General features: G+C 45.6%; 1 protein-coding gene across 3 annotated transcripts in view; it reads right to left on the bottom strand.

The window, feature by feature from the left end:
- SLCO3A1 (solute carrier organic anion transporter family member 3A1) overlaps window positions 1-20,889 on the bottom strand; it is a 191,723-nt gene that overhangs the window by 128,341 nt on the left and 42,493 nt on the right. Inside the window, exon 1 of one of the 3 annotated variants that reach the window (XM_062631063.1) lies at window positions 16,871-17,151. The exons of the other annotated variants lie outside the window; for them this stretch is intronic. Coding sequence (XP_062487047.1) covers window positions 16,871-17,041 — 171 coding nt within the window. The 5' untranslated portion in view covers window positions 17,042-17,151. Of the gene's footprint in view, window positions 1-16,870; window positions 17,152-20,889 lie in introns of those variants that run through there. 3 annotated transcript variants of the gene reach the window in all.

Raw genomic sequence — 20,889 nt, 5'->3', positions numbered from 1 at the left:
AATGTAGGCTCCTGCAGCAGCAAAGGCACTCTTGGCCATATACAGGACAAGCAACAAGATTCATACATGAAATGCAGGGAACTCTGCAAACAAGTCTTGCACGACTCTGCAAACAGGGCACCATGGCCCTGGATCCACTTCCAGTGCAGAAGTGGAGATAAAACTCATGTCTCTTGAAGATACTTAACAGGAAAAAGCCCCTTCCTATTTACTATCAAAACACTGGAGAGAACAGTCCCCATTCCCGGAAGTGTTCAAGACCAGGTTGGATGGGGCTTGAAGCAACCTCATCGAGTGGAAGTTGTCCCTATCCGTGGCAGGGGGTTGGAACTGGATGAGTTTTAAGGTCCCTTGTATGATTCTGTGATTCTCTGACAGATCCTAAGCTGTCACACTGCAACACCCTCATTTCTCCACCTTCCCACATCAATGCAACTTTGCTTGTTTAGCTAATCAAATACTTCCTAACACAACACTTACTTGCCTGCAAAGAAGGTTTTCTACTATATACAGGGCTTACCACAGCAGAAGCCATAACGCAAGCCTGACAAGAGAGCCTGTCATGCAAAGGACTTCACATTATCTTAATTTATGATCAAGAGCTAAATTCAGGGCTAAGGGTTGCATCTGAGTTATGCCACAGTGGAGATCAAGAGCAGCCGGCGGAGCTGGTTGCAGAAGCATTCCCAGCTGTCAGGCATGAGCCAGGGCAGAAGTGACGCAGGCAGGACACTCCGAAACAGCATTAATAAAAGCTTTGATGGAAGCTGAATTCCGTTTTCACGGTTGGAGGACAACGGTGATTATATAAAGGCTCTATACTGAGAGAGGAGGTTTTCTGACAAGTCCTACTACTTTTCTTCTCATCTGCTCTGCCTCTGCTGATATCTCTCCTGCTCCACTCCCTACCCAGCAGCAAGGACGCCTGCCTACAGCAAATGGAAACTCAGCTTAGGGAGAAGTTAGAGGCATTTCTCACCAACCAGTACATGAAATGCTTTAATTTAGTAAGTCCTGGGAGGAAGGAAGCCATTTAAAAGGGAACCAACAAAATGGGCACATTGTACTACCAACCATAGCACTATGTAACAATGCATAAAAGAAACACCAAACTGCTATAAGCATCTGCAAGTAGAATTAGGGTCCCTCCAGCACGCAACTAGCAACACCTTGAGCTTGTCCCAGAGCCATAGGAGCTGCTTGCTTATCCCCATCTCACACCCTGCAGCCCACACAAGAGCTGTCCATGTCATCCTGCTTATTTGCTAAGTAACACCCTCCTACAAAGCTGCTCACAAGAGACTCATTTCTCCTTGCACGTTGTCTCTGTGCAGAACCAAGGGGACAAACCGGTGCTGTGTGCTGGCTGCTGCCAAACTTCCCATTGGAGAACGGGGCATGTTGGGAGGTGAGCGCAGGGGGTTTGTGGTGTAAACAGACAAGTCGGGGCTTGAAGGTGACTGTAAATCTATTCCCATCTGAGAAGCTGGTTATTACATCTCCCATGTGAAGAACGGGGGGTGGAAGTTGTAAAGAGCAGACTTGTGACATTTTGATGTTTAAGTGTGGCAGTCCCGAGTACAACACAAGCCATGCAACTTTCTATCCTGCACCATCAGATCACCTCATTTTGCCACTTCTCAAAGGTAGCAAGCCCCTTTCCTCCTGAAGAGAGGGTGATTTACAAGTGTCTTTTAAAATAACACATACAAAATAACATCTAGGGAATAAAAAACCTCTTACAGCTCAAAATTAAATGGGAGATATAACTCAAACTTGCAGACTTGTCATAACTTCACTCGTCTCAACGTGTCCCCTGTAATAAAATGGAGATACAGGCAACAAGATGTCTCACCAGATGATGGGAGCTCTGCTTCTTGGGATTCACAATAAAATGAGCTATCAGAAAGCCAATGAACAAATGCATCTGCTGAGGCTGTACACACAGATGGCTGAATTTCACCCCTGTGTCTGCAGGATTAACAATAACCCATGTCAGAGACAGGCACCAAAAGCAGCTGACAGGGTCCCCTCACTGCAGAATCACCACAACCTGCAAACATTCAATGAGTGCATGCAAGGAAATAAACGTCATCCCTTCTTCTGCTTATCTACTAGAGTCTGACGTGAGCAAAAGCACAATACAAGAGAGGTTCCCATGGAGGACCACTGCTCCTACAGCAGGGATACACCAAATTCTGGGAGGAATCCAGAATTCAGGCATTGCAGAATGGGAATGGTTTTGCATTCAAAATTCAACACTCAACACTGAGACATTCATTAACCAATCGGTTAGTGCAGCGAGCATGAGTGCTATCCCCTTGTACTTTCCCAACCTCTACTTTCTCTTGACCCTGATTTTGCAGGTGCATGACAAACCAGACGGGATAAGAGCTGCACACATGGCTGCAGTATTCCCACCACCAGCAGGAATCAAAGCTATGCTGAGCTTCACTGGGAGATAGAATCATAGAATAGTTAGGGTTGGAAAGGACCTTAATATCATCAAGTTCCAACTCCCCTGCCATGGGCAGGGACACCTCACACTAAGCCATGACACCCAAGGCTTTGTCCAGCCTGGTCTTGAACACTGCCAGGGATGGAGCATTCACAACCTCCCTGGGCAACCCATTCCAGTGCCTCACCACCCTCACAGTAAAGAACTTCTTCCTTATATCCAATCTAAGCTTCCCCTGTTTAAGTTTGAACCCGTTACCCCTTGTCCTATCACTACAGTCCCTAATGAAGAGTCCCTCCCCAGCATCCTTATAGGCGCTCTTCAGATACTGGAAGGTTGCTATGAGGTCTCCACGCAGCCTTCTCTTCTCCATGCTGAACAGCCCCATCTTTCTCAGCCTATCTTCAAATACATAGCAAGCAAAGGAAAATGAAAGCTATATGCATGAAACCAAGAAAGGCAAAGCCCTTCATGTCTCAGCAAAGTGACCCATGCAGCCCCTGAGCATGGGTTTCTCAAACCGGGAGATGACACTAGTGGACCTGTGATGAAGAACAGGGATAAATCCCCTCAGCTTGCATGGGGAAAGCTGGCAAACTGGCACCTGCATCAGTCTGTCTGCAGATTACATAAACTCAGAGGGTCTGACTGGTGGAAGGATTGTCCTTCACTAAGTTTCACTATGTGCTATGCTAGACCTTTTGCCTTTTTTAACCCAAGTTCTCCTCACAGCCCCATGCCCATTTTCTTCCCATCGCACACATCCTTCACAGTCATTTCAAATCCTGTGTTTTCATCTCCTTCCACAGTTCTTCACTCATCCTTTGCAGACAGCTCCTACATGAAGTTCATTCTCTTTATATTCCTCTTCTCCCTGCTCCTGTCTCCCCAAGGTACTAATTACAATACAGTTTATTACCAAGGAACATAACATTTAGACTCTAAATTTGGCCTGCTTTAAATGAGGCTAGGCACCTCTGAAGCAGTCCACTGCAGTCGGTAACAGGGAAGGAGGTTTTTCAAAACCACTTCAGTGGCTTTGGAAGAACAACAGTGCTGTTTTCAATGAGACACTTGGAGTAAGTCACTTTTGACATCGAGAGTATCTCTCAGAAAGCATCTTTGAAAAGTAACACCCTCAGGCTCTTTTAAAACCCAGCACTACTAAAGAGCAAGTAAAGCAGCCCCAAGTAGTCTTTTCCTGTGAAGGCTCAGAAAGCAAAGGGCTAGATGTTTTAACCCTGTGGTTTCAGGATGCTGTGAAAGAAGCAAGGGGACCATTGAGCTAGTACTCTGTATCATAGCCCAGGGTGAAGGGAGAAGCTTCCTGCATCAGCCACAGGTAGGATAACACAGAATTACCAGCCCACCAATTCATTTAGTTCAACATATTATGGGAGCTGATAGAAACCTGGTTCAGGGTCCAAGCCAGGGTGTCTCTTTCATTCATGTTACCATCATTGTAGCAGCTGAATGCCTATTACCCCAGCTCACAAGACGCTCATGAAGCCGGACAGTACCATAGCTAGCACATTTGTTGATGGAGAAGAAAAGCTCAAAGGCGGCCTGGGAAAGTCAACAACAAAGCCAGGAAAGGAGCCCAAACATCCCTGGTTTGCATCATCACCAGACAATATAAATAGTAGCTGCCCCCCTCAGCAACAAGCATTACCCTATGGGCAAATGTCCGCTCCCAAGTCTGCCACATACCATATTGTCCAAATGTGAAAAAAACCACATTCCTCTGGGTGGAACATTGGCAGTCTTGACTGATGAAGGGAGTCAGTTTGGGCATGACAAAACAGGGGAGATTTAGGTTAGATATAAGGAAGAAATTCTTTACTTCGAGGGTGGTGAGACATTGGCACAGGTTGTCCAGAGAAGCTGTGGCTGCCCCATCTCTGGCAGTGTTCAAGGCCAGGTTGGACAGGGCTTGGAGCAACCTGCTCTAGTGGTTGCAACCTGGTCTCTGCATGTGTCAGGGGTTTGGAACTGGATGATTTTAAGGTCTCTTCCAACCCAAACCATTCTATGATCCTATGACATCTCTGGACATCAGATACAGCTGCGAGGTAAGAGCCTTCCTTGAAACCATTACTCATGTGTGGCAGGAATGCTCCTCTTGCCTGCCAAGATGCCAGCACCACCATGCAGCCAGCAGTGGCTCAGAGGAAACAAGTTGCTGTTGCTCTGTTGTTTAATCTCACGTGTGTGAGCAGCGGAGGCAAAGGAGCGGGCAGGGAAATACACAGTGACACAGGCTCCTGGAAACACTCCATGAACTTAATTTTTTGTGACGCTGTCTGGTTACCAAGAGTTCTGAGCATAATCAGGATGCTGAGAATCAAATTGAAAGTGTCTGAATCTATACACTACACACCATAGGGGGCAAATAAAGGAGAAAGAAAAGGTCATTTTAGTTACGATTGCATTTCCAGTGCAGCAGAGTTTTGTGCATCTCTTAAAGACCCCATACCTAGAAGCCTCAGTGCGATGCCTAACAGAAATCCAGCATGTTTTGGTCAAATTTGATGTTGGAGTAACCAAATTTAACACTGGAGTAACCAGACACCCTCCAATCATGCTAAAAGGCACTGTTGGTGAAACCAGAATTCACCACTTTGCCACAGGCAATTTGCAGAACATTTTTGTTAGTTCTGGCCAACCACCCCAACCCAAACAGCGATGCCATCTCAGAGCAAGGCATTTTGAAGATAGGGACACAGAAATATTGAGCTGGGACATTACAGGAGAGCTTGGAAAAAGCTTCCAGACACGAGACCACACAACCTTACATTGATTCCCAGACTCGCTATAGCTTCCACAGGAAAGAAATCCAACTCAGTACAGTCATATAATGACGATTTGCTGCAGTCGCACTTGAAGGACTTTCTCCATGCGTAAAAGGAGCTCTCCAAGAAGTTAAATTCTGCCTTTCTACACCTCCATCTGTGGGAGGGAGTCTCTCCCACTCTCCCTTGACTCTAAATCCCAGCTATGTAGAGTCCCTAACTGGTTTCAAGACCTGACCCTGAAGAAATGAAAACCTTGTGTCCTGCATGAAGACAAGCCAGTTTCTCCTGCCAGAAACCCTCTGGTCTTAGCAGTGCAGTGAAAGCAGAGAGAACTTCCAAATTCACCTCCGAGTTGCTACCCTGCTAACCAATTGCTCACTGGTTCCTGCCCACAGAATACCAAAGATGCAGCTTATCAATGCAGGAACACCTTGAAAACTCAAGAGAGTGACAAGGGACCCTGGGCACTGTTCAGAGCTATACTTCAAGAGTTCGCCATTTGAAAGCAGCACAGAACTGATTCTAGAGGCTGCATCCAGTATTTCCCGAGAGTCATTATGTACAACTACAGTAATTCATTAGGGATCTATTGAAATAAAAAGGCAAAATAAAAATCCTGGCAAAAAGCTTGTCCAGCACTGAATTAAGCTGAATGATTCAAATGGATAAATGTCATCTCAGCTACTAGAGGCTACACGATAAAGCCTCAAATAAGGCTCAGCGAGAAGAAATTTGAAACTTATGCCTTTGTGGTAAGAGCCAGCACTGAGATTAAGAGCAATACACAGAAAACACTGGACTTCTGTACAGGGCCAGCTTTTGAGAAAGCTTGCACAGTTGTACTAAATGACACAGCAAACCCACAAAGCTGTGCCTCTAGCACATGGTTTGCTCGTGTGGCTTAACTTCAGATGACTCCCAAGCTGGTTTTGGAATCCATTCACTCACAAAGAGATCTCTCAATGCATAAGTAGCCTCAGTTGAGCAAATAAACTCTTGGAAGCAAAGAGTTTATCCAGCTCTGTGGAATATCTGAAATCTCCCCTTTTCAGCCTTTGCTCTCAAGTTCTTTAAATTTGGTATGTTTGAATCCCAAAGCCTATGGGACAGCTTTTCAGTAACCCCAAGCCAGCTCCTTTGATATACAATTTTTTTTAATTGTATTAAATATCACAGATTATATCACAAGAAGAAAGAGAAACCAAAACCCAGCCTCGACTACCATCATAGCACTGTGACCCAAGGGCTCAAGACAGCCATGTGGATTTTGGTACCACCAAATAGAGAAATACAAACTTGGGAGCTGAAGCACCCCTCTCTGGACCTATGCTACAGAACATGAGATGCAGCAGGTTCCTGCAGGCACACAGCTGAGCTCAGTGGGCATTCATTGCACTGAGCACCTCAGATGACACCGACTATAGGATCACCCAAACCAGCTGATGTTACAAAACTAACATCACCACCCTTCACAAACAAGCACCCCTAGACAAGGCATCCCTTCAGCTACAGCTCCTGCCCCTCAGCCAGCAGCTGTGCTGACTTCAGACATAAGGACCTGCATTATAACTAGCCACAGCAGCAGGAAACAAAGTGTACATCTCATGCAGAGGCTGAAAGGCCCATTGTAATTAACCGCTCTCAGCCCTGTACGGTGAACAAGACAAAACCAAAACCCACAGTTTTCTTTTGCTCGTAAGCCCTAAAAATGCTGCCCACTATTTGTCATAAAGAGCCTATCCGCCCAACGCTTTCTCTGCCCATCACAGAAGCCTCAGCACTTGCCATTGGCTACAGGGAAGGTTAATTCCCATAATAATCACATTTTACAGACAATGCCTGCAGGACACAAAGATTATCACCATGGTTTAGCTGCAAAGAGATATGTTTCTCCTTGGGCTGAACCTGCTTGCTGCCCAGTGGCACACCATAAACAGTGACTGCCCACCAAGCGCAGGCAGGATCCAAGCACCAGGAAAACCATCTACCCCATTCCAGCTAACACTTCTGCAAAGAGCATGTCAGTGCTCAAGCGTGATTAACAGTTTACTTCAGTTCATGGGCGAAGGTGGGCGCTCTCCCAGCAGAGCTCAGCAAACACCTGATGGAGCCTGGGAAGAAGTGGGATGGGGGGAAGGTGGTGTTTTCATTTTTGCCTTTGTTTTAAACATGCAAACCTATTTTAATTGGCAATAAAAATTAATTTCCCCCAGGTCAAGGCCCCTGACAGTAATTGCTACTCTTTATCTCAACCCACGAGCTTTTTCACCTCATTTTCTGCCCCCATCCTGTTGAGGAGGAGAGTTAGAGCAGCTAGTGGGTGTCTGGCTGCAGTCCAAGGTTAACCCACCACAATACCTCACCAGGCAAGGTGGGTTCTCTTTAAAAGACAAAAGTTAAAGCTTGAAGAACAACTTGCAGAAAATAGCTTTACTAAACCATGACAATTACAGCTCTCCCTGCATCTCAGTAACAATGAGAAGCAAGCCACAGGACTGAAAAACTGGAAATCTAAGCTCTAGTTTTTGCTCTTCAGAAACAAAGACCTAGTTACATATTGTTATTTTTCTGTTGTTTCCCAGTTACAGGGAAAGAAAGAATCAGCCCTTACTTAGTTGGTGTCTCAATACATCACGCAACACTGAAACCCTGTCAGGATGAGAAGCAAGCATGTTTCCAGCAGATGAAAGTCGTTAGCATGGCACAACAAGCAGCAGGACATCACTGGGGGCATTTCTCCTTCATGTTTTTCAAAATCATTTTCTTTTAGTCACTATTTTGAGCTTCTCTTTGGGAAACTTCAAATGCTGTTCCTCTTCTCCCTTGACACTTCTCAGTATTGACGTGGATGTCTACATACAGGTCTGCTACTATTCAGAGGTGCAGAGGACTTGTCCTGCTACTGTACCAAGCCAGGTACACACTGGCCCTCCTGCAGCGTTTCAGAGATTCCCTTCAAGCCAAAGTCTGTGGTTTGGCCAATACCCCAGCACTATAACACTCCCAAGTAATTCCAGTCTACTGATAATGATGTGCCAAACTATGTTTGCACAAAGCTGAGGAGAGGAGTAGAAAGAGGTAGCAGCTATTTCACATCCTTATTTTCAGGAATAAAGAACAAGAACCCGAAAATAACCTTTTAGCAGCTCTTCCTGTTGAAGTTCTACACAAGAGAGCAAATAGCATCCATTGTTTAACACCATAGGTTGCAATTCCATGAAGTTACGGTGTTTTTTCACTCTCTGTTACTGATTTGGGCAATTAAAGGGCTGAGACAAATCTGAAACCATAGAAAGCTTAAGAAGTGTGTCCTGATGTGGCAAAGATACCCGTCCCTGCTACCCTCTGACCATCTTGTGTTTGAATGTAGGTGCTCCCTGGCAGCTGAGAGCATGTAAAGATCTATCTAGTATAGGCTCCATGCAGACTCCAGTAAAAGTACTTACATTTCACCTTACATCAATTCATAGAATAACTCATCTTTTTAGAACAGGAGAGCCCCACTGCTTGGCACCTCGACTGCAAAGCAATTTCGCTTTGGTTTATGTGATTTTTCAGGCATCAAAATGCTACATATCACTTTAAAACACACATACACAACATGTACTTTAAAGCTGCTTCTTATATATTGGCCCAAACCAAATGTTGATTTCAATTCAGCCCAAACCCTACATTTTCTAGGAAGGAGAGGAGGGAATACACCACTATACATTGTTAACGATTAGAAGCGAAATACTTCTGAAAGGGTTCTGTATTCCACATCCACCCCCTTCCCAAACAGCCAACCTTGCTTTCAGTTTCTTTGTGGTAGTTCCTAGTTGCTCTTTTATTAAGGAAAAAAACAACCTAAAGAAAACCCTGGATTCAGATGCAGACATCAAAGCACCAAAAAACACTTGAAAGCAAATCTGCCATAGTTGCTTCAGAAATCATAATGCTGGGTGAGTCACAAAGACCTGAATACAACTGAATTACTCAGGTTCCTTCAAAAACTTCACTGTCACTTTAGGGATCACCATAAAACTGAATTTTAAGTCTTTTTTCCACCTTCTGTAAACTAAGGCATTATGAATTATACAGGTGAACAGCATGGAAAGTGTTTTAAAAGGCCATTTAAACATTAAAAATAAGACAATTCCAGCAATCCTTGCCCGGGAACCAGATCATTATGTAGCATGGAAAGCCAGCTTCTGTGCTCCCACACTTGCGTTCACAGGCACTTACCTAAAAGTCACTGGGCCTGCAAACATGCAGAAATCATCCGTGCGATAGCTGCAGACACCAAGATGATAGAGATGATAAAAAAGACATAGGAAAATCAGCTGGCTGCTTGGTGAGGAGAAAGGATGCTATGAAGGGAGAGGAAAAACGAAAACCAAACTAAAGCAAATTGCTTTTCTTCTTCTTGAACTGTAGAAAACAAATAATAATTAAGATAAATATTTAAGCAAACCTGAAATAAAGATTTTGCGTCTATGCTGCAAGCAGTCATCTAAGATTACTGATCATGCTAAGGCACTGTGCAATACGAGCATCAGTAAAACATCCTCAACTTCAATGAAAGAGCAGGAGGAGGAGGGGGCTTCCGCCCTTGCTTCAGTAAGGATTATTTAGGCATCAAAATGCAGGAGCACATCACATTCAGAATAAGGCTGGAAAAGAAAGTTGCTAACTGGAGAGCTGAAGAAACCTGATTTGAGTTCTGAGGTCTTCCCTAGGTTGGCTGAGTGAGGAGGGACAGATCCTGTCATCTCTATGTGATTACAACTGCATCCCCACTTAAAATTGGAGAAAAGGAACAGTTCCTTTCCTCCACACTTTGATCCATCCACCGAAGCTGAAACATCCTGGATGCAGGGACCATCTCTCTAAACATTACAGCATGCTTCCCATAACAGGGCAGAGCCCTCCCAGCACCAACGGGAAGAAGTGCCAGACACTCCTGGAAGTCCCTGAACAGCTTGCTATTGCTATTGATTGTATTGATAGTGTATAAAGCGTGGCACTGTGAAATCTCTACTGAGTGGAGCAGGCTATTTGCATTGCAGTATGTATCTACAAAGAGACAAAGAGTCCAGTGGTTGCTCCAAGGTGACCTGGAGACAGGGCTCTTGGGGTTCTAGTCCTGGTTTTGCTGCAGTTATAATGAAACCTTGTAAATCAAAATCAGTGGCCCATTTTTCTATGCAATAGAAAAAAAATTAAATCTTCTGAACTTCACTGGAGTACTTAAAGGAGTCACTACACAAATGTTATCACGTGTTTATTTAAACTCCCTTGGATGATGCTTAAAATACTCACTTTGCAGCTTCATCTGGTGTTGATCAGAAGACAAAACTACACTAATGCATCCAAGCTGCAACCTTACCCACTATATAGTATGCCATTGTTTAATCTTGCTACCGTGAAGGAACAACTAGAGACGAAGGAGAGTAGAAGTAAGGATTATTATACACAGAGGAAAAATTCTTCTTGATAAATTGCAGAATAACTCTTTTGAAGCAATAAATTTACAGTGCTGTAGCAGAACAGAAGCTGGCTTTTGGTCCTCTACAATATCCTAAAGTATGGGAAAAGAAAGCATATGCAATCTGAGACACCGCTTTCTGGGAAACAGGGAGTATCTGCTCTCCCTTGCAGAGAAGGGGAGGGATCACAGTTTAACTGAGCCCTCTCTGGGACAGGGTCTACATTAGGCTTTAAAGAATCACACTGCATAAAGTTCCTAAGCAAGAACAACACGGACCTTCAGAGCAACGTATTCTCTGATCTAACTCAAGATCCCCTTAAACCTCAGCTGCACTAATACTGCAGGCCATTAAAACTCCGAGAGCTAGTTGTCATAAAGGCACACAGTAAATGCTAAAGGGATTTTGGAAGCAAAGGCTGGCCAAAAAGAAATGAGACATTGGTTTTATGATGGATCATAACATTTATAACAGGCTGCTCTTTCTTTCAGGACTTACAAATATCACTTGGCCATTGCAGAGGAAAGGAAGGACTGCCAAACTTTCTGCTAGAAGATAATAAAGATATTAAACACTAACATCAATTAGTCCACACTCGTACACATCATTTTGCCTTTAAATGCATTTAACACTGAAGGCATCAGATCGTAAGTTTGGACTTACTCTGCAAATGCCACATAGCACATAATGTCAGAGATAAACTTGCTCTTATCTCTACACCATTTCATCTATTTGTAGTAGATAAAAGGCAATTTTGCACCAAAGTATAAATGCCAGTTACTTACAAGCCTTTGAGGTACTCAAAACTCCAACCTACACCCGGATCAGGATTTGTTTCTACTAATGGATATCAAGTTTTTATGTCAATGCCACACTCTAACCCAAGCCCCACAGGAGTCTGGAGGCATCAGAGCATGGACCTGGATCTGGTTTCTCCTCCACATTGCAGTCAGAGACCAGAAAAGCATCAAAAGACTTCTTAGAGAAGAAATATGAATGTAGTCAAAAGAGCTAGTTTAGAATAACTTTCAGCACAACTCAGCTGCAAAACAGACAATATTCTCTAATGCGAAAGGCATACCAGAAAAAACTTTCCAGAAATAACATTGCCAGCAAAGATATATTAAGGGAAAAGTAACAGTAAGCAATACCCAGCCAATGCTTGGCAATCTTCATCCCTACTAAAACATTTATTTTCACTCTGTTTTTTCATCCCCTTAAATACCCAAGTGACAGATAAATTATGAGCATTACAGCTAATTTATTACTCAGCATCGCTGAAGAAGGAAGGGAAAAAAAATGAGTATTTTAAAGCTGATCCTTATTCTAGGAAAATAAATACCTTAATAAAAACAATACTACATTCAATGGGAAAAACTGCTCTTGCAGTTAAGTCACTGGACTGAAGCATCTGAAACTGGAATTCCTTGCTCTGCCAGTCTCTACTCTGCCCATACCCAAACCATTTGGGCTCTGCTGCTGTTAACCATGCAACAGCTTTATCAATAGCTTCAGGAACAGAATCAAGCTCTTCATCTTTGCCTCAGTTTCCCCACCTACAACACTTCTCCCATCCAGTCTACTCAGATTGCAAATACTCAGGGCAAATGCTATCACGCAGCTCCAAGCACAACAGAAAGCTTTGAGGCGTTGCAGTATGCCTATATTAACATTGTCTTTAATGACATCCTCCAGGTGAACCTCTCCAGTGACATCAGGGAGGGTTTGACCAGGTCTCTACAACTGCTTTCTGCGACAGGAGAACAGTGTCGTATGTGCCACATTGAACACAGGTTAGGAAGAACTCATGCACTAAAGCAACTTAAAACTCCAGGAGCCAGATTCTGCTCTTAATCCCCCAGTTCCCTGGTGCCTACCTCACAGGACCCCTATTTCTGTTTGTTCCAGCAGGAGCCCTTTGATGATTAACTTCTGCATTTATCTTTGATACTAACTTTTTCCCTGAATATGGAATTTCATTAATATCCCAAACCCAGTAGCAATAAAACTGAACAGAAGGAGCTTGTCTCAGAGATCACACGCTCACACATAGTCTCACCTGGACTCACACAGTACTGTGTTTACTGCAGATAGGTTGAGGGCTTTTGCAAGCTGCATTCTAAACACTGCTGCACAGGCAAAGCTCTAGCAGGGAAGTTAAGTGTGGCTCAAGAGTTTTCATTCAGCAAAACAAGAAACAATTTGGCATTCATTTCCCACGCAAACACCAATGCACCCTCCCTGGGAGGGACCAATTATTTTCCTTTCCATCTCCTGCTCAGGCCAGTCATCCTCTATCACTTGATAAAACACATGAATAGCTGCATTCAAAGCTGCAGCAAACAGAGACATCTCAGTAAAGCTCTGTAAAAACAGCTATCCAGAGCACCCCAGATAACTGCTTCGCAACGCGCTTCCCATATGCATGCCCTTTATCTAAAGAAGCCATGACTTTGGCAGATGTTGGATGCTTGCAACTAGGTCAGGTTGAACCGGAGCGAGTCAAGGCTAAAAGGCTCGGGAGAGAGAATTAAATTGCACTCCTGCTCCAAAAACTGTGGCTGTCAAACCGAGAGCTCCTCTCCTTCTGCTGAAACAATGATTTCACCACTGGCTAAGGAAAGGCTTTGACTGGCAGTGTGATGAAATGCCTCGGTGATAAACCATCAGGAGCTCTTGGAACGTTACGACCAGTTAAAATACTCCCAAATATAATGCACGTAGGAATTCAGGGGTGGAGGTGGGGGGACAGGGAGGGAAGTGTTGCCAAGGTGTGTGAATCAGCCTTATCGAAACCTCATCACTGCACGGCCGGCATGACTGATCACACTGCTGCATTTGCCTGAAAGGCACAAGGCTCCAGCTGGAACCTCCGTTTTCCAGCCTCTCCCTCCTGGTGCCAACTGCACCAGTAACGCTTGGCTCTTTAACCCACGGAGCCTACGCTGCAGGAGAGCAACTGGGGGTGGAAATCATCTGGGCTTTAAAAAGTTGCTGCGAAAGCCCTGAGTAACTTCTGCAGCAGGAATGCCTGCAGACTACAAGCAGCATTCTCCCCTCTGCCACTGCAGTTGCTGGGAAATTCAAGTTTCCAAAAGCATGCCGGAGTAATTAGATGGAGCCAAATAAACGCATACACAAAACCTTACAAGAATATGCAAATAATAGGGTGTATTCAGCAGCCCCAGAAATTAAGGCAGCAGCGCGGGCTTGCATTTGCATAAACTATGCAGGATATGGCACCGAGTCATTTTGGAACACAGGCACTTTGCAAACAGCAAGCGCAGTAATTGACAAATATTTTGGAACGTGACATTGATCAAATACTCCCTAAAACTTCACATTCAGAACCTCAGAGACACCGGCCTAATTAGCCATAGACATCTACTGCTGGCATCCTGGGGTATTTTTGCTGCTGAGTTCTGTGGGAAAAGAATAGGACTTTATAGATTTTTATCAGCATTTATTATTTATAAAGGCCTGTTGGCAAGCACCGTGTTTTATGAACAAATAAAAGTGAATGATCGTTGCTTCAAAACCACATAATGAATGAATGTATGCTTTGTACATACATTCAAGTGGGTGCTGCTAGTTTATTGTATGGTGAACACGGGAAAAAAAAAAAAGGAGTTTTTACATCTCTAAAAAGGAATAACAATATCCCCTTCGAGGTGTACTGACATGAAAGCCGAGCCCAATCAAAAATGAGCTCTGCAATCGCTCCTAAGAAGCCAAGCCCCTGCCTTGTTTTCTTAACAAGCTGAGTTTTTGCCCTCATGGTCTCCCTGTGCAGAACAAGGCAGACAAAAACAGAGGAAACCAACTTGCTGCCGTATAAGGTAAAAAAAGGTTTCTCTTCCTGAGCTCCAAGTAACGAGGGAAAGTCACACATGTGGCCACGCAAAGCAGAAGTACGAATACAGCACTTGCTCACTGCCGACAGGCTAAAATTAGTACTTTATTCAACTGCCCAGCACTACGCGCTGTGCCTGTCCTCCGCAACATCTCCCTATTTGTCTCTCTTCCCAGTTGCTCTCGGCTTTGTCTCACAGGCTAATTTGTCCATCGGGGAGCAGCCAGGGACACCACGCAAGTGCAACAGCCCCTGCTCGTCCCAGGAGCCTGAGTAAATGAACATCCACTTGCAGCTACACCTGGGCAACTCTGCAGTGCCTCCACTGATTTCACCCCAAGACAGCACCTGAGAGCAGCACTTGTCCCCATGGGACACTCCAGAACCAATTAGGTCCTCTGTGCTTCCCACTGCGCACCTTTCCTCCTCCTGCCCTGGCTCCCCAGTGACACCTGTAAGCACAGCGCTCGTCCATACCCGTTCTAAGCACAGATTTACCCTCCAAAGATAATTCCACATTTGCATCTGTTCATTGTATGAAGGGCTGCATGGTATTTGCAATGACAGCAAGTAAATTATGCAGGGAACAGAGGAACATTTGCCCGGTGCAGCTGGGCCAGTGCTCATGCATGCCGGGGACTGGTTTGAGCTTCGTTCCCACTGACCAGTTGTCTGTTACTGGTTGTGGATCCATGGGGCCATGATGACATGCTGGTCAGGATATAGCCCTGAAGAAGGATAGAGGGTAGAGACAGCAGCACCTCAATCAGGGTAACCTCTTGGAGGAGGCAGGTACAACTCCAGGATTCCCAAAGCAGCTGTGTTTTCCAGCTGCTGGGACTGGGGCGCATGAGAAACTCCAAAGGAGTGAGAAGGAGTGAACCAGCTACTCCAGTACAAAACACAGCACAAGAGTTGGGAAAAGCAGGAAAAGAAATGCTAAACTGGTGAGGAGAGAACAACGGAAAGGAGTTGGGAGGAAAATCCCATACTAGGGACTACCAGTGCTGATCCTACGCTCAGACACAGTAGCGCAGTGTGCCAACATACAGTCCTCCAGCACATCCATACATTTCCAGCATACTGGTGCCCACTGGTGACATCACCTCCGTGGGCTCTTCCTTGGCCATTACTGTGATGAAGGATTATCCCACGCTCATTCATGCTGACAGTTCATTTTGCCAGTAGCTCATTGGAAACAATACATTTACTTACTAAGGTGTTACATAGAAGCAGCATGTCCCTGTCTGGCTCATACGAATCGATGCCCACCTTTCCTCACATAGGGTACAGAACTGCTGAATATATCTCAACAGATGGGATGCAGTTTGCTTTGGAATTACAAACATGTTCCAAACTAAACTTGCTTGCTTTATTATATGGAGATGACTGCTAATTTCCATTTCATATTAAGGGGGAATATTAACCACGGTTAGATTAGCCACATACCTTGAAAAATTATAGATCACGTTCAGTACAAATTTGCATAAGTAGTTTGAGCATGTGAGAGAGGAGCAGTGCTAAATACTGAATACGAGTACCAAATGCGGAGATCTTACAGTATAATATGTTACGTGTATGGCCTCAAAAAGCCTCGGAAATTATGAATACATTTCTTTTCCATGGAAACTATAATTCTCAAATCCAGCAAGCTATTTTGAGAAATTTAAATCAACTATACACTTACATCTGCTGAGAGAAGAACATTTTCACAAGCTGCCTCTCCTAGTGCATACTCAAAGGCACAAGCGTTGCCGTCTGGAGATCTTTCCAACTCTTCTACTACAGTTCTGCCCCTGACACCAGATCTCACTCTGCAGATTCAGCGCAAAGTCTTATTTTGGCTGTTCTGTACCTAACACCAAGACTTACAGGGCTGCTGTGCATAACACCTCTGCATCGCTTGAGGAGGACAGGGAAAAGTAGTAACGCGGGATGCACGAAGTGAATACCCCGCTGGATTTCCTGGGGTTTTATTCAGTACAAACCAGAAACGCTGGCATCCGACCCGAGTTACCGACCAGCTCCGAAGCCAAAGGCGGTGACAAGCCAATCCTCAAGCAACCGCCGGCACCGCGGCTTGGGGACCGGGGGACCGACCAGCTGCAAACGGGGGAGGGAGGGGGCCCGGGGTTGACCCCCCAGCACTGCTGAGTCATTTAAGCCCTGAAACTGTTGTAAATCCCGCCCGGGGGGTGCTGCCCGCCGCGCTGCCCCGGCTGCGAGGGAACTTCCCCTCCGCTAGTGCCGGCGGACCCCGCGGCGCGGCCCCCCCCCACGGCCGGTACCCACTCACCAGGTAGGCTCCCACCGTGCCCTGGGCTAGCATCAGGGCGCACTCGGACACCAGGAAGAGCTGGATGCTGGAGAAGCAGGAGACCTTCCTCCGCCGCCTCCGCTGCTTCGCCGTGCCGGCCCCCGGGAGCTCACCGCCACCGCCGCCCGCCGAGCCCTGCTTCCCCGGCATCCTCCCGGGCACCACCGCCGCCACCGCGGGATGGCGGCCCCGGGGCTGCTCCGCGCCTTCCTCCTCCTCCTCCTCCTCCTCCTCCTGCTGCTGCTGCTGCTGCTGCTGCTGCCCGGGGTGCCAATCACAGCGGCAGCCCGCGGCGGCTGCCTTTCCGCCCGCGGGCTGCTGCCATGGCCAGCTCGCCACCGCCTCCCTCTCCGCCTCCTCCTCTCGTCTCCTCCCCTCGCCCCGCTGCGCTCCGTCTCTCCACCGGCCCCGCGCAGGCCGGATCCGCGCCCCCGCTGCCGAGGGGCGGAGGAAAGAGCGGGGCTGGCGCCGGCGGAGGCTCCGCTGCGGCGGGCGGGGCGGCCGCGGTTCTGCCGCCGCATCCCTCCCGCAGCCGCTCGGAGCCGGGAGCGGCGGAGGGACCCGCACGGGGCTGGAAGTTCTGAACGCAGGTAGAGGGCCCGCATCGCCCCCCCGGGTGTCCCCCAGCCCGAGCGTCACAGAACCAGCCAGGCTGGAAAAGACCTTTAAGATCATCAGGTCCAGCCTTTACTTGAACACTGCCAAATCCACCGCTAAACCATGTCACTAAGGGTCTTATTTACGGGGGTTTTTAACACTTCCATGGGCAGTGATTCCACCACTGCCCCTCACAACCTCTTCTGATACCTACCCACCGTTGCAGCAAAGAAATTGTTCCTAATATCCAATCTACTCCTCTCCTAGCACAGCTTGAGGCTGTTTCTTCTTGTCCTATCACTTGCTGCTTAAGAGAAGAGACCAGCCACCTCCTGACTCCATCCTCCTTTCAAGCAGTTGTAGAGAGGGATAAGGTCCTTCTCCAGACTAAACACCCAATTCCCTCAGCTGCTCCTCATCAGACTTGTTCTCCAGACCCATCACCAGCTCTGCTGCCCTTCTCTGGTCCCACTCTAGCAACTCAGTATCTCTTAAAGTCACCCTCCCACAAACGCTCCTCTGAAAGGGTGAGAGGCAGCTATGCAGGAATCACACATTCAAAGGGAATTAACAGTAGTAGTACCCTGGGTAACCACTGCCACACAGGCGACCTTTTGCTCTCAGGCCCTTGCTTCGTGTCCTCAGCCACGTGTCTTTCTGATGGTGCCTGCTGTTGTCACCCCACCTCGAGTTCTAATTTCAAGAGATATCTTCTGTTAAAAAGCACTAAACATCACTTCTACTGTTACAGATCACGTTCCTTATGGGCCCAACAGCAAAACCTGATCCGCTTTGCTCTTCAAGAGCGCTTTTCCAGTTCATTTCACTATCTGCACTGGGGGCTGCTGTCTTACTTCCTTGTGTTATTAAACGTCTAGTGAAGTGGAAGTTTAAGCACTTGATCCATTTGGTATGGGGACACCAGTGGCCTTCAAGAACAGTTTTCTGTGGAAACGCAGGTTACATTCCTCAAAAATACCTCAGTATTTGGATCCTGAATTTAATTTTCCAAGGCGGTTTTGAAACTCCTGAGCACCTTGCAAGGTACCTTTGAAGTGAAATCTCAGCACACTCAAGGCATGAGCCAGTCATCACCACTAACATCAGCAAGTCAAGAGAACTGACATTTTAAATGACCTCCTTTTTTTTTTCTCCCAGCACTCTCTTTGAGTTTCTTCTCCCCAGATACTGTCATTATTTGGGGGCTTTTTATTTTGGCCTTTTTTTTATATGAGTAGCTTTTATAAATAAGCTGGAAATTAATCTCAAGCAGAGTCTCCACCCAGGTTGATGGGTCTTTACCAAGGTCTGCCCCAGCAGAACTGCAGACCATTGAGGGAAAGAAACATCAGAGACCTGGCACACTCAGCTGTTGCCCTTTGTTCATCAGCTGCCAACAGCTACCTCCCATGCTGAACTTTGGCTTTTCTAGCAGGTCTGGGCCATATCAACAGATATCAATAGTCCCATCTACCCCAGGGCCACAGTCTCCAACACTAATGGCCCAAGGCAGCATCATGAGACACTTAGGCGAACAGTCTGGTGTTTGTAGCTGAATGGTCTTGTTTTTAATGAGATATGTATCAGTATCCCAGACATTGTGTGCCTCTCAAGAAGCACTCTGAGGCCTCAAATGCCAAAGTTTTTTGCATGAGGTCGTGAAAAACTGGCTCATCCCTACAGGGTTCTGCCAGTTCCTGAGGTGTTTGTTTCCCATCCAGGAAAAACTGGTTCTTCCACCTAAAGAAACCCTAAAAAAGCTCATTTTCTTGAAATCTCTTTTGGACTATGAAAGTGCTCATCTCCTTCCTAACATGTTATACAAGTTCTGAAGGTAGAAAGCTAGAAAGATCTCTACCCCTAGATGAATAAATTCACAGGCTAATTCAATTAGCGTGGCTAGACAGATGCTTTGCTCCAGGTGGATGCTGTAGCACGTTATAAACAGGATGAATAATCTAAGAGACTTTTCACTAGGAGAAAAGAGTGTGTCTCTCAAAATACCTCAGTATGTAGAATTATGGCAGGAGTAGTCTTAAAATTCCCTTAAATATATGTATATTTTATATATAAATAAAGTATATAGGCAGCTTTTGCCTGCTCTAGATTAGGTACTAAAGGCAGCAAAGCTCTGAAAACTCATGCAAATCACCAAGTATGTATCTGGAGACCCAATAGCACATGCTATTCCAGTTAGCAGTATTCCAGTTGATGCTTGAATATATATATAATATTTGAATACCATCATGCATCTTGATCATGTTTTAGACCTCCTGTTGGAAGAGTTTGTCAAGGCTGAGGAAGCAGATATAATGCTTGTCTGTCACAAGGAAAACAGCTGCTAGAAAAATTTGACTCTAATACTAATTATCTGAAACATCTGGCTGGTTGGTTTATTGCAGCAGAATACAATTATCAGTCACGTGTCTGTCCAGAACGCCTGGGTATTTTCCACTACTTTATGTTACATACTTGCCCTTAACTGCCTTTAGTAAAATTTCTCCTGGATTGCTCTGCTGAAAGAAAGAAGGAGGGTTGTGCATCTCCATTCAAGTACGTCGGTAGACCTGAGTTTGCTTTCTGCCACCTCTCAGCATACTGCATCCCTGAGAGATCTCAGTAGAGTGCTTCAGGGATGGGCAAGTGACCTGTTCAGACTTAGTTACTGTTATACCCAAACAGTTTTTCTGGTCTAAATTGACCCAGCTTTAACTACTAATGTGTGGGATACTGATGTTCATGGATTATCATTAGCCCAGAATGAAAAGAGACTTTGCAGTTAGAACAGTCCCTTTTCTTCAGGGCTCAGTAGTTCTGCCAATGCAATTCTCAGTTAATTCCACCCCTTCTAAGCATTGCTTTTTCCCCCACAGAAACTTGTGTTAAATTTCTTGCAGATGCCTTCTCAGAGTTTTATAAGCACTTGAGCATTCATAGCTGGGAGGCAATGTGCTGCCATCGATAAGGTTGGACACAATAATCTTTAACAAGTCAGCTCCTCTGAGACAGTTTCCTTAATATCTTGTCTGCTGGACATCTCCTTGCTTAGTACCTGTGGGCTTGTGTCAACACTAACCTTTGGGCCACCTCAGCAGCTGGAGTTTTATCCATCTGTCTCCATCCCAAAACATTTTTCTGCTTGAATTCATTTTTTAATTCTGTTCGTGGCTAATCTGGTTGAGAATCAGCTATATAGTCAGGTGTTTTGATACAGAAATAACTTTCTTCATCCACATCTAGAATCAGTGCCTATGGTAGAAAGGGCTCATGGCTAGCACAGAACTAAGGGAGAGCTATGAAGGATGAGGACCTTAGTGAAGCACTTGACTGATCTCCTATGTATCAAGGGGCAAAAGTATAAACTTCAAAAGAAGATCTAAGCTTAACCATCATCAGTGTTG

The sequence above is a fragment of the Pezoporus occidentalis genome, unplaced genomic scaffold (genome assembly GCF_034315485.1).
Source record: "Pezoporus occidentalis ecotype Australia unplaced genomic scaffold, CSIRO_AGI_Poc_V1 ctg11, whole genome shotgun sequence".
NCBI lineage: Eukaryota > Metazoa > Chordata > Aves > Psittaciformes > Psittacidae > Pezoporus > Pezoporus occidentalis.
Note: the sequence above shows the minus strand (reverse complement) of the source record. Positions and strands in the feature narration are given on the sequence as shown.